Source organism: Aethalodelphis obliquidens, unplaced genomic scaffold (assembly GCF_003676395.1).
Source record: "Aethalodelphis obliquidens isolate GAN/ISIS:26980383/991018 unplaced genomic scaffold, ASM367639v1 scaffold6, whole genome shotgun sequence".
Lineage (NCBI taxonomy): Eukaryota > Metazoa > Chordata > Mammalia > Artiodactyla > Delphinidae > Aethalodelphis > Aethalodelphis obliquidens.
This window is the reverse complement of record NW_020837950.1, coordinates 12,464,265-12,476,301: the sequence shown is the minus strand read 5'-3', so window position 1 is coordinate 12,476,301 and position 12,037 is coordinate 12,464,265. Positions and strand designations below refer to the sequence as shown.

At 37.7% G+C, this 12,037-nt stretch overlaps 1 protein-coding gene across 8 annotated transcripts in view; it reads left to right on the top strand.

Moving 5' to 3' along the window:
* Positions 1-2,830: 2,830 nt before the first annotated feature.
* WDR19 (WD repeat domain 19) overlaps positions 2,831-12,037 on the top strand; it is an 83,860-nt gene continuing 74,653 nt past the window's right edge. For 4 of the 8 annotated variants that reach the window (XM_027103153.1, XM_027103154.1, XM_027103155.1 and 1 more), the window contains exons 1-4: positions 2,867-2,979; positions 5,307-5,398; positions 5,684-5,749; positions 8,884-9,009. In XM_027103153.1, the coding sequence (XP_026958954.1) occupies positions 2,974-2,979; positions 5,307-5,398; positions 5,684-5,749; positions 8,884-9,009 (290 nt within the window). In that variant the 5' untranslated portion in view covers positions 2,867-2,973. Of the gene's footprint in view, positions 2,980-5,306; positions 5,399-5,683; positions 5,750-8,536; positions 8,628-8,883; positions 9,010-12,037 lie in introns of those variants that run through there. The other 4 variants (XM_027103151.1, XM_027103148.1, XM_027103149.1 and 1 more) reach the window with 3 other exon arrangements.

The following is a 12,037-nucleotide window of genomic DNA, read 5'->3' as shown; positions in this document are numbered from 1 at the left end:
ATCATTTTAAAGTTTGGAAGTGTAAATGATAAACTGGAGGCAAATTATAAGATGATCAAACAATATTGGCATTTCCTGGAAGTGTAGTATGCAATAAAAACTTTCTGAATTTATATCTATTTATCTTTAAAATCTGAATTCCACCTAAATTTCCTAGTTTCTTTATCTGTACTTAGTGTTAAGTGTCATTATTTTCCATCCCCAATCCCATGCTATCCCCCTTTCTCTTCACCTTGGAAGCTCTCCTCTTTCTCTCTTTGGAAAAACGTTTTTCTGATATTATAACAAGTTATGTTATTCATTTTTCTCAATATCCGTTTGAGAAGCTTCATACCATTTTTACCCAGATTCTGGCAAATACTATCTCATAATGCCATACTTTTCCAGATAAATTAGAGGTTCCTGAAGATTACTATAATAACATATTTATTTATACTTAAATAAGGAATCAATTTTAAGTTGTATAGTTCATTTTAAAAAATAGCTCTGTGCACTCTAGAATTACCCCTTCCCATAGATTGTATAACAGATTGGCTAACTCTTCAGTGAATCTCTCCCCACAAATGGACACCAGATCCTTTCCCAGATGTACAGGTTTAATCATGTTCCTGGTTCTTAAATTTTAGAATGGGAAGCTGTATTTCTCTTCTTTCCCAAATATTTTACATAAAATTTTGTATTTAGGTAAGGATACACATATTTCCAAGGTTACAAAAACTTCCAGAAGAATACCACAACTAAAAATATTTTTTATCAATTTTCAAGTTCCATTATAGATAATAAAAGTGAAGCTTAGGTGGAGTTCCCTGGCAGTCCAGTGGTTAGGACTTGGCACTTTCACTGCCATGACACAGGTTCAATCCCTGGTTGGGGAACTAGGATTCTGCAAGCCAAGGTGCAGCCAGAAAAAAAAAAAAAAAGAAAGAAAAGTGAAGCTGATAATTATTGCTACAATGGCAATCATATTACAGTATATAAATGCGTCAAATTAACATGTTGTACACCTTAAATCTATACCACGCTATATGTCAAATATATGTTTCAATTAAAAAAAAAGTGAAGCTGAGAAAGTTAAGTACATAATCTGTTACTAACTGGTTGTTACTGGGTTCAAATCAGTTTGTCTGCATCTTCCACCTTGTACCTCATTACCTCTAAGTATCCTTTCTCTTTTATCCACCTGTTGAAATCCTGCCTATTCTGTTAGCCTAATGAGAAAAACAGAGTAATAAAAAACTAGGCAATAATTAGGATCCCTGTTTTATCTAAAATAATACCAAATGCTCCTTGCGCTTAAAAATAATAAATTGAAAAGTGACTTTCAGAGGCATATACTTGGAAAAGATTTGTTGCTTTGTAAATTTAATCAACATAAAAAGGAATACAGACTGTTTTTAGTATAACACGTAGGACAAAAAAGTGGAGAGGCTTTAGGAAACAAATATTTAGAGAACAGTGGCCTCAAAGTGTAATCCACAGATGGGCATAATCAGCATCACCTGAAAATGTGTTAGAAATGCAAATCCTCCACATCAACCCCAGAAGGACTAAATCAGAGACTCCAGGTGGAACCAAGCAATCTGTGTTTCAACAGGCCCTCTAGGTGAGTCTGACACCCACTAAACCTACCAGATACACAGTAAAGTTAGAGAACCAATTTTTGTAAATGATTCAGCCTCAGAAGCAGTGGAAGGAGTGGAAAAAGTTGATTTTCTTGGTATGGGGAAACTAAAATTATTAGGATTGTACGCTTTTCTACTGCTCAGTACTAAGCACCCTAATAAATGTGTTATATTATTTGACCTAAATAAATGTGTTAAATACACACATAAATACCATAATTATAAATACATAGTAAAATTGGTATACACAGGGGCAAAAAATAGAGGGAAATATGCCCCCCCAAATTAATATGTTGATGTGGGATTTTTGTTTTCTTTTTAACTCATTCTCTCATATCAGGTAAACATAATACATAGAAATTTGTATGCTTTTCCCCTGTTAATTGGTCTTATGTCAGTTTAATTCTCAGGCCCCAAAGGTAAAAGTAAAATTTTGTCTCACATTCCCGAAATCTAAAAAAGTCCCATTCACTCTGTTTTAAATACTACAAGGACAATTTCTGAATTTCTACTTCTCTAACCTTTTTCTCCTTCACTCAGTCACCTATTAAAAACATCTCCCGGGGCTTCCCTGGTGGCGCAGTGGTTGAGAGTCCGCCTGCCAATGCAGGGGACACGGGTTCGTGCCCCGGTCCGGGAGGATGCCACATGCCGCGGAGCGGCTGGGCCCGTGAGCCATGGCCGCTGAGCCTGCGCGTCCGGAGCCTGTGCTCTGCAACGGGAGAGGCCACAACAGTGAGAGGCCCGCGTACCGCAAAAAAAAAAAAAAAAATCTCCGTTTAAATGTGCAGGTCTTGCACCCAAATTTAAACATCTGAAGATACAAATATATCCCCAGCAGAAATCAGTCTTCAATTTTAACATCCCTTGAATAGCTTCAGAGTGATCTCTCTGCGTGGATTGCTTAAGAGTATTGCCCCATGAACCAACTCCCCCCTCCTTTTATCCACACTCAGTTCCTTTCTTTTCTTGAAATTCTCAGCGCCCTCCTCTGGCTACTATTGACTTCTTAGCAGCCGGGGCCGAAATTTACGCAGGCGCTTTCCAACGTCTCATAGAGTCAGCCTCCCCTGGGTCGCATCCAATCAGGGCCCAGCCAGAAAGCAAGGGCGCTGCAAACCCTCGCGAGGTTCAACTTCTCTGGGCCTTGCTTCGCGGGCTTCACGTGATCTCAGTCCACACCTCCCGCTCTTCTTCGCGGAGGTCGCCGCTAGGCACTGTTTTCAGCTGGCGCTCGCTGATTGGCCATTGCTCGCGCGGTCTCCTGGGAGACGGGAACGCGGTAGCCTTCTTGAAGGAGACTGCGTGCGCCTGCGCACTTGCCAGATCGCGCGGCTGCTCGAGCTTTGAGATGAAGGTAAATAACTTACGAACCCCGGGGGAGCGGGAAGAAGCCCGCCAAGAGTCGCTTTGAGGATAGGAGCTTGTGATCTCCTTTCGTCCTCCCGAGTGCGTGAGAAGTGGGGAAGGGAGCGCAGGGGCGAAGTTGAAGGAACAAGGGAATAGGAAGGAAAATTGAAGAGAAGGCGGGGAGGGAGGCCTCTCATTTCAGGGACCGCGGCTGGGGTTCGTGCTTTGCGGGAAGAGGGAACCCCGCCACGGCTGGAAATGAGCAGACTGGATCTGAAGAGAACCCAAACTTCGCACGGTAGAAAGAACGAGTTGTGTGAAAGCGCTTGGAGGGTCGCGGTGAAGTTGACTCGTTCGGGTGTCAGGAGCTGCCTCATTTATTGCAGCTAAACACCTGGCAAGCCGCGCGACTGCTCAGCGCCTTAAAACGAGTGAAAAGCCTGCGAAAAAATAATCCCAAATTGTATTGCCTGTGACTGGTGCAATTTACAGATCACCTGGTGGCGATGTACATTATTCACGGGGAAATCTGCACACGCAGGTCTCAAGCTCTAGAGCGTCATCCTCTGCACGCACGGTTTCTAGGCTTGGGCTTCTCGTGAACCCCATTCCCGGGTCACTGCCTACAGATGATTCACCCTTCGCTTTACCGAGCAATATCCCCTTACACACACACACACCCCGGCCCTGATCCGGCAAAGAAATGGAAAGCTTAATTTTTATAAGTTCTGGTGGCTATTAATGTGGAGATTGCAGTTGACAGACTGGTAATCTTAACTCATTTCTAAAGCTCTTCACGACTTATGAAGTACCAGAAGTAAGGAGATATTATTATTCCTGGTTTACAGTTGAGAATTCTGTGTTTGAGGCAATTTAATCGACCTGCTTTAAGCCCTACAGCTAATAAATAAAAAGCCAAATATAAACGTTGGTATTCTGGTTGTGAAGCTAGCACCTTTTCTGGTCCATTGTATGTGTATGGAGTGTCTATAAACCTCCTTTGAAGAAAAATAGTTTATAAGGTCACAGCCAGAGGAGGTCTACCATGAAGCTGGTAAAATTCAAGTTTAGGGACCCCTCACTTCCATGCAGGGGTTCCAGGGCAATGTGGTCATAAAATTGCAAAAGTAAGATGCTTTTATACTCTTTTTTTCTTTAAGGGTGTCTTCATGCTTCACAAAACTTGGATGCACCTGTGATTTTAGCGCACCTGTTTTCAGTACAGGTGGATTTAATCTTTAACATAGTAAATGCCTGTGATTGCTGTTCAATTTTGACCATTTGAAGAGTTTTGTGTTGCTATTCAGACTGTCAAGCCACCTGCAGTAGTCTCTAAACTTCACATGCCTAGATATAGGCATCATTGTTTAACCTGTAATTTAACCTAATGTTAAAACCTACATTTATTCATCCCAAACTCTTAAGTTCCTAGATGTTCTAGATCAGCACTGTTTTGATATAAATATAATGTGAGCCAATGTAATTTAATAATCTTAGTAGCCAAATTAAAATGTTTTTAAAGAAACAGGTAAGATTACTTTTCATAATATATTTTATTCTACCCAGTATATCCAAAATATTATCATTTCAACATGTAATCAGTATGAAAATTATCAGTGAAGATAGTTTGCATTCTCTCCTTTATAGTCTTTGAAACCACATGTGTAGTTTATATTTACAGCACATCTAAATTTGGACTGCCCACATTTCAAGTCCTCAATAAAATTCCAAGTCCACATGTGGTTTGTGGCTTCCATACTGGATACACAGTTCTTTATTGTCTAAGTGAAAAGAATGATTTTTCAGTTGAAAAAGTGTCCACCCAATAGCCAAATTAAACACTTAATGATAAAGTAAATGTAACTGATGGGGAAAGGAAAATAATAATTTTGAAGAAAATATAGACATTTTGTATTTCTATCAGAGTTAATATTTTTAATAGCAATTTTGTTAAATTTAATCTCCCCAAATCTATGCTATTAATAATTAGCTAAGTTCAAGTTTAAATTATTTAAATTTTTAATAGCTATAAAACACTAAAGCCATACATTTTTATAAAATTAATATTCGAAAACATTCAAAAGCAAAAACGTTATATAGTAAATGCTCCCATATGTATTGAGGTCCATACTTTACCGATCAGATTGTGATTATTTGGTTGGTTGGTTGATTGGTCATTTTGTTTGTTACATTGTTGACTTCTTTTGGGTAAGCTCTAGCATAAGCCTTCACCATCCTGAATCCTACTGTTTTCATTATCATGTTTTGACATCTTTTCTGACCAATGCTTAATTGTATGTTTTGAAAATACAGAAATTGTATTGTGTTTTTTAGCGTGTTTTCTCACTGCTAGAAAAGACTTGGCTTGGCACACCAATAAAGTTTACCTGGCAGAAAACATCAGGAAACTACCTTGCAGTAACAGGGTAAGAAATCAGTGAATGTTGGTAAATCGTCCTGACTCCAAATGGTTGTATGCCCACCTAACTACACTATCTGTTCAGTAGAAATTCTTGGGTGATGACTGAATGGTGGGAAAAGTAATATATTTCCATTAACATCACAATTCATAGAACCTTTTCCCTGGTAATAACTTTTTACATATAAATTATGAAACTATCGTGAGAAAATAAAATCAGTTGGGTGTATAAAAAAACTTTAGAGAAATAAGAAACACTTAAATCGTATCTTTGTGTTCTGATTGCTTTTAGAGCTGATCATATTGTGAAAATCTTTGATCGCCATGGTCAAAAAAGAAGTGAAATCAACTTATCTGGGTAAGTACAGTGGTAGATCAAAAACTTTTTCAAGCTTTGTGGCCTAAAAAATAAAAAAACACTGTCTTAAAACTATAATCAAATAGAATTTTATAACTTATATCTAATGTGTATCTCCTCTTTTGCCTTCTCCATTTGCAAAGAGATTTGGTTTTTTATACCATAAACAGTTAATGAAATATGTATATGTATAGCATATGAATTAGAATTTAACGTTTATAAACACTCATACATTCACAGATAAGCTGTAAGACAGAATTATAAATGAGTCCATGTGAAATAATTCTTATTTAATTATAAACAAGCTTTAGTGTGTGTATATGCAGATAAGATAAGCCCATATGGCTGTAGTATTTCCTCTCTAATAGTTACTTTCTGCATACTTCTTAAAGGACAAAGGCCTTATTTTATCTATTTTAAGGAAGTCATTCTAGATTACAGTAAGCATAACATAAGCATTTTTAATGATTCAGTGTTATCATTCCCTGTAGTAGTTATTTTACTGATAGTCTTAGTGGTTATTATGATGTGTAGAGTCCCTCACCTAAATGGTCTTATGCTGCCAGCCTTTTTAAATACACATCTGCTTTCTGCTTTTATCACCACCATCTTTGCAAATCAGGTTGCTTTACTTCTCTCCCATCCACCTAATGCCACCATTTTGGCATTTCCCATTGCTCTCTTTTTTTTATTATTATTAATTTTTATTGGAGTATAGTTGCTTTACAATGTTGTTAGTTTCTGCTGTACAGCAAAGTGAATCGGCTATACGTATACATATAGCCCCTCTTTTTTGGATTTCCTTCCCATTTAGGTCACCACAGAGCATTGAGTAGAGTTCCCTGTACTATACAGTAGGGTCTCATTAGTTATCTATTTTATACATAGTAGTGTATATATGCCAATCCTAACCTCCCAATTCATCCCACCCCTGCTGCCCTTGGTATCCATATGTTTGTTCTCTACATCTTGTGTTTCTATTTCTGCTTTGCAAATAAGTTCATCTGTATCATTTTTCTAGATTCCACATATAAGCGATATTAAATGATATTTGTTTCTCTCTGACTTACTCTGTATGACAGTCTTTAGGTCCACCCTCTTCTCTTCAAATGGCACAATTTCATTCCTTTTTATAGCTGAGTAATATTCCATTGTATATATGTAGCACATCTTTATCCATTCCTCTGTTGATGGACATTTAGGTGCTTCCATGTCCTGGCTATTGTAACTAGTGCTGCAGTGAACATTGGGGTGCATGTATCTTTTGAATTATGGTTTTCTCCTGGTATATGCCCAGGAGTGGGATTGCTGGGTCATATGGTAGTTCTATTTTTAGTTTTTTAGGGAACCTCCATACTGTTCTCCATAGTGACTGTATCAGTTTACATTTCCACCAACAGTGTAGGAGGGTTCCCTTTTCTCCACAACCTCTCCAGCATTTGTTGTTTTTAGATTTTCTGATGATGCCCATTCTAACCGGTGTGAGGTGATACCTCATTGTAGTTTTGATTTGCATTTCTCTAATAATTAGTGATGTTGAGCGTCTTTTCATGTGTTTGTTGGCCATCTGTATCCCACTGCTCTCTTAATTGTTGCTTCTGGTTTCTCCATTCTAGGAAACAGAGGGCAAGCTAGTTATAATTATGTCTAAAAGTAAGAAGCACTTAGTAAAAGAACTTCTTTGAGTAAATTGTATGAGCTTTATTGCATAATCTCTGTGACATCTATTTTGGTTACACAATGGCCTTATTTTTTTACTTATGAATTCTTTTTTGTTGTTGTTGTCGCTTTTGCGGTACGCGGGCCTCTCACTGTTGTGGCCTCTCCCGTTGCGGAGCACAGGCTCCGGATGCGCAGGCTCAGCAGGAATGGCTCACGGGCCCAGCCGCTCCGCGGCATGTGGGATCTTCCCGGACCAGGGCACGAATCCGTGTCCCCTGCATCGGCAGGCGGACTCTCAACCACTGCGCCACCAGGGAAGCCCACTTATGAATTCTTTTGCTGTATTCATCATAGTTGAATTAGACTGACAAAAGATCTCCACATAAATAAAATGCCATTATATATTGTCTTTAATTGGCAGATGATTTTATCAACAATTTGAAAGCCTTCCTCTTCCACACTCTCAAAATCCTGAAAATATTATAGAAAATTGAGATCCCAAAACATATTTTATTTATTTTTAATTTTTTTAATTTTTGGCCACACAGTGTCGCATGTGGGATCTTAGTTCCCTGACGGATCGAACCCATGCCCCCTACATTGGGAGCATGGAGTCTTAACCACTGGACCACCAGGGAAGTCCCCCAAAACATATTTTAACAGTTCAAAGAATAAAATAACTTAAGTAATGCCCAGCTGTCTTAAATGTAAAGCTGAGTATGGCTTAGCCAATACCCAAGAACAGAGGGTCTCCAAATGAAATATAGCCTCAGAGAAGGAAGGAAAGGTTAATCTTCAAGGAAGTTCTTAAATTATAGTAGACATTTGGAGTAATTTTAAACAGTAAGAAACATGTTAAATAGAGCATTTCCTATTTATAACTATTTTGTTATCTTAATTGAATCATTCTATTAAGATATGAAATAAAAATAAACTTTCTTACTCACTATTTCAGAATTCAAGTCTTTCTTGTTGTTTGCAGTCCTACGTCTACCCAGCCTTGATCTGTTCAATACACAGTTTATCTAGATATAACATCATTTCTTATCAGTACCTACTTTTTCCCTCTGTAAATCTGAAATAACCTTTCGAAAGTTGATCATACAAATTTTCTCTTGATTCCAGGTGTGATTCCTTTCCAGAGGTGCTTGATGAGTTTGTTTTACCAAAGGGCCAGGCTCTTTATAGGTGTTGAGAAAATCTGCTAACTTATTAGGTATAATTATATTTAATACAGTATATGAAAATGATATTTAAAATGTTTCTGTTCCCTCAACAACGATATAATTGGTGTTAGTTTTATCTAGGCACTGAATGGTGAGTTATATTTCTCACTTTAGGAAGTTTATGACGTATTCAAAAATAGATTGAATGGTCTTGTTATAGACAAAAGTCACAAATAGTTGAGTGTTTAAATTTCTTTCCCTACTTAAAAAAAATGCATAGTGATGTTTTGCTCTCTTTTTAAAAAGTAACTGTGTTGCTATGGATTGGGATAAGGATGGAGATATCCTAGCAGTGATTGCTGAGAAATCCAGTTGCATTTATCTGTGGGATGCCAACACAAGCAAAACCAGCCAGTTAGACAGTGGCATGAGGTAAGGATAGTTTTTTTTATATTTTAAATCTTCACTTAGAAATATCATTATTTGCAGATTTGATGCTACAAATACTACTTTCATTATAAAGATGCATTGATGAGTTATTTTCTTATAAAGGAAAAAGTTCATTTCTTTTTTAATTGTTATATATAATCCTATTAACTTTGTTCAGTTAATTAGAATAAAGTTGTTATGATTATAAAATATGACTTCTTAAAAAGTTGCTTTCAATGGAACAGACTAAAATGTCCAAAGAAGAGAGAAAACGTATATGGGAAAATCTGGAGATGGGATTGGCTGCAGGCATGGCTGGATCTAGGGGTTCTAATGATGCAGTCAAGACTGTCTCCATCTCTCGGCTCTTCCTTTCTCTGTATTGACTTCTTCTAAGTCAGACTCTCTCTCTTTTTTAAATTTTATTGAAGTGTAGTTGATTTATAATGTGTTAATTTCTGCTGTACAGCAAACTGATTAAGTTAAACATATATATATATTCTTCTTCATATTCTTTTCCAATATGGTTTATCACAAGATATTGAATATAGTTTCCTGTGCTATACAATAGGACCTTGTTGTTTATCCATCCTATATATGTAAGTCAGACTCTTGATGGCTACTGGCAGGTATCAGCTTATACCATTCTTCACAGCAAGTTATGCCAGAGGAAAGAACATGCCCCTATCACATGACTAGTGTCCACTCATTTCTTCAGAAGGTCTCTGAATAGGGTAGGCAGGGCCATGGGGTTGATAATCCTACCCAGTGAAGAGTGGAGTGAGGGTGGGGAAGTTCACAAGTGGGAAAAATCCTGGGCAGACAGAATAAATTGCAGGTCTCTGCTAAAATGGAAACCATTTTGCCATATGGAAAAGAAAAACCTATCGGTATTTACAACTAAAACTGCAATTTTGACCTTGGATAAGTTGCTTAACCTCTCTTTAATCCTCAATTTCTTCATATATGTAAAGAGTGTATAGTAATAATAATCTGCTTCATGGCATCATGTGGCCTGCAGGTGGGCAGGAAGAGATCACATACCATAAGGTTAGACTATACTTTTCCAGCTTACTTGCCAAGGAATAACAGAGCAGGACCAAACATCACCTTAGCGCCGGTTCTCTTGACCCTCCAAAGTGACGCACGAGACATGCATCCACAGGCAATAGTGTCTGACCAACATCAAGTCTTGCTAGGTCTGAGAACCTTCATTTCTTGCTCTGTCCTTTAGCACTTTGGTACAGCACTTTTCAGAAGGATTTTACACACCCTGTGTGCTTCCATTCAAGAGGATGTTTATAAACATCAAGTACTGCTTCTTGAACCAAATTGAGCATCAGTGAGGCCACATCCTGACCCAGAGGAAAAAAAAAAAAAAAAAAAGCATAATTAATCCCAGGTGTTTCGAATTGGCAGCTCTGCCTCCCACTGTTTTATCTTCCCCCACTTCCATTTTCTCACATCATCTCAGGATTGTTGTGATAGTTAATTGTATGCAGTGGCCAGGCACCAAAATAAGAACTGAGGGAACAGTAGATGTTATTGTAATTATCAGTAAGGTAAAATTAAGGGTGTTTTACTGTTGCTATTAATATTTAATGTCTAAAGCCCTTTGGCTATAGAAAGGTATACCTACTACTATTTGTTTTTTTGTTAATGATCAATCTAACACATCACGATAGTTAACAATTCTGAATATCAAGTTTGCAAAATTTTCTTAAATATTTTGCAAACTTAAGTTTCCTTTAAACAATTAAAATTTCATTTACAAATTTAATCTGATTAGATTCTTCTGCGCACTTCAAACACAGATAATTCACAAAGCATCAAATATAATTATTACAAAACTTGCTGCAATGCCACTTAACTATCTTAAATTATTATGTTAGCACAATGGGTTGAATTTATTTCATCATTTTTACTAAATGTATTTTTTATACCTTTTTAAGATTATAGTGGTACTTACCCTGATCCTACCTAGGCCGACAGCAGTAATCATTTAGTTTTTTACCTGGGATACAGCAATCTTTTCAGAGAAACTCTGAATACAACATCTGATTCATAAACCAATTGATTCTTGGTTGGATCATGGGACATGGTTGCTTCTCCCAAGGCCATTCACACCTGAGTACTAGTCACCCTACTCAGCTTCTTTTCTAATTGACCTTCAACTGTCATATCAGCCAGAATTTTACAAACCTATGCCTTTCACATAGGTTGCCTTTTTTTGTAGCCAGGTGCATTTTCCTAAAATAATATATTCATTACATTTTTCTTGGCCAGAAATATGTGTCATTATTATATGTTGGCCTCATCAGTTAGCATAATTGGAAACATGTATGCCTTGGGATCTTACTGTACTTTGTAGGACCTTCTAGACGTCTTATCTCCTAAGAGGAAAGATAAAGCCCATTCAGTTAACTCTTCTTTTGATGACATTTGATTACTTGATCTTCTTGGAATACACTATTTAACCCTCTTTCTAGTTGGTTGTTCTGTGACTGTTAGTACTGATCAACTATTGACTGGACTAATATTGTTACACTACTCTTACTATATATGACTGCAGTTGCTAATCAGACCTTGTTCTTGTCATATAGTTCCTCTTTTCTCTGGTACTATTTAGCTCACTCCAGTTTTTTAAATTCATGTTTTCTGAGCAGCAGACTCCAAAATGGTATTAAATGTGTAAGGTGTTTATCACAGGAAATATCTGTGAGGGAAGAGAGAGGGAGAAGAAGTTAGAAGAGCCGTCAGACCCTTGTAAAGGAGAGAGGGAAGAAAGAAAGGGGGGGGGGTAGAAACATCTGGGACCGCAACACAGTTCTAAAAAGTTCAGCTAGGCCCAGTCTGAGCCAAGGTTACCATCAAAGGAGTCCTGTGCCTCCCAGAAATGGGCCTCAGCAGGACCCTTGCCATGCGCAATCATTGTCTGGGAGCAGCCCATGGGAAGGTGTGGTCCCAGCACGTTGAGGTGATGGATTCCAATGCCTAGCAGCTGGGGGCCTTGGTCGGTTATACTTTCTAT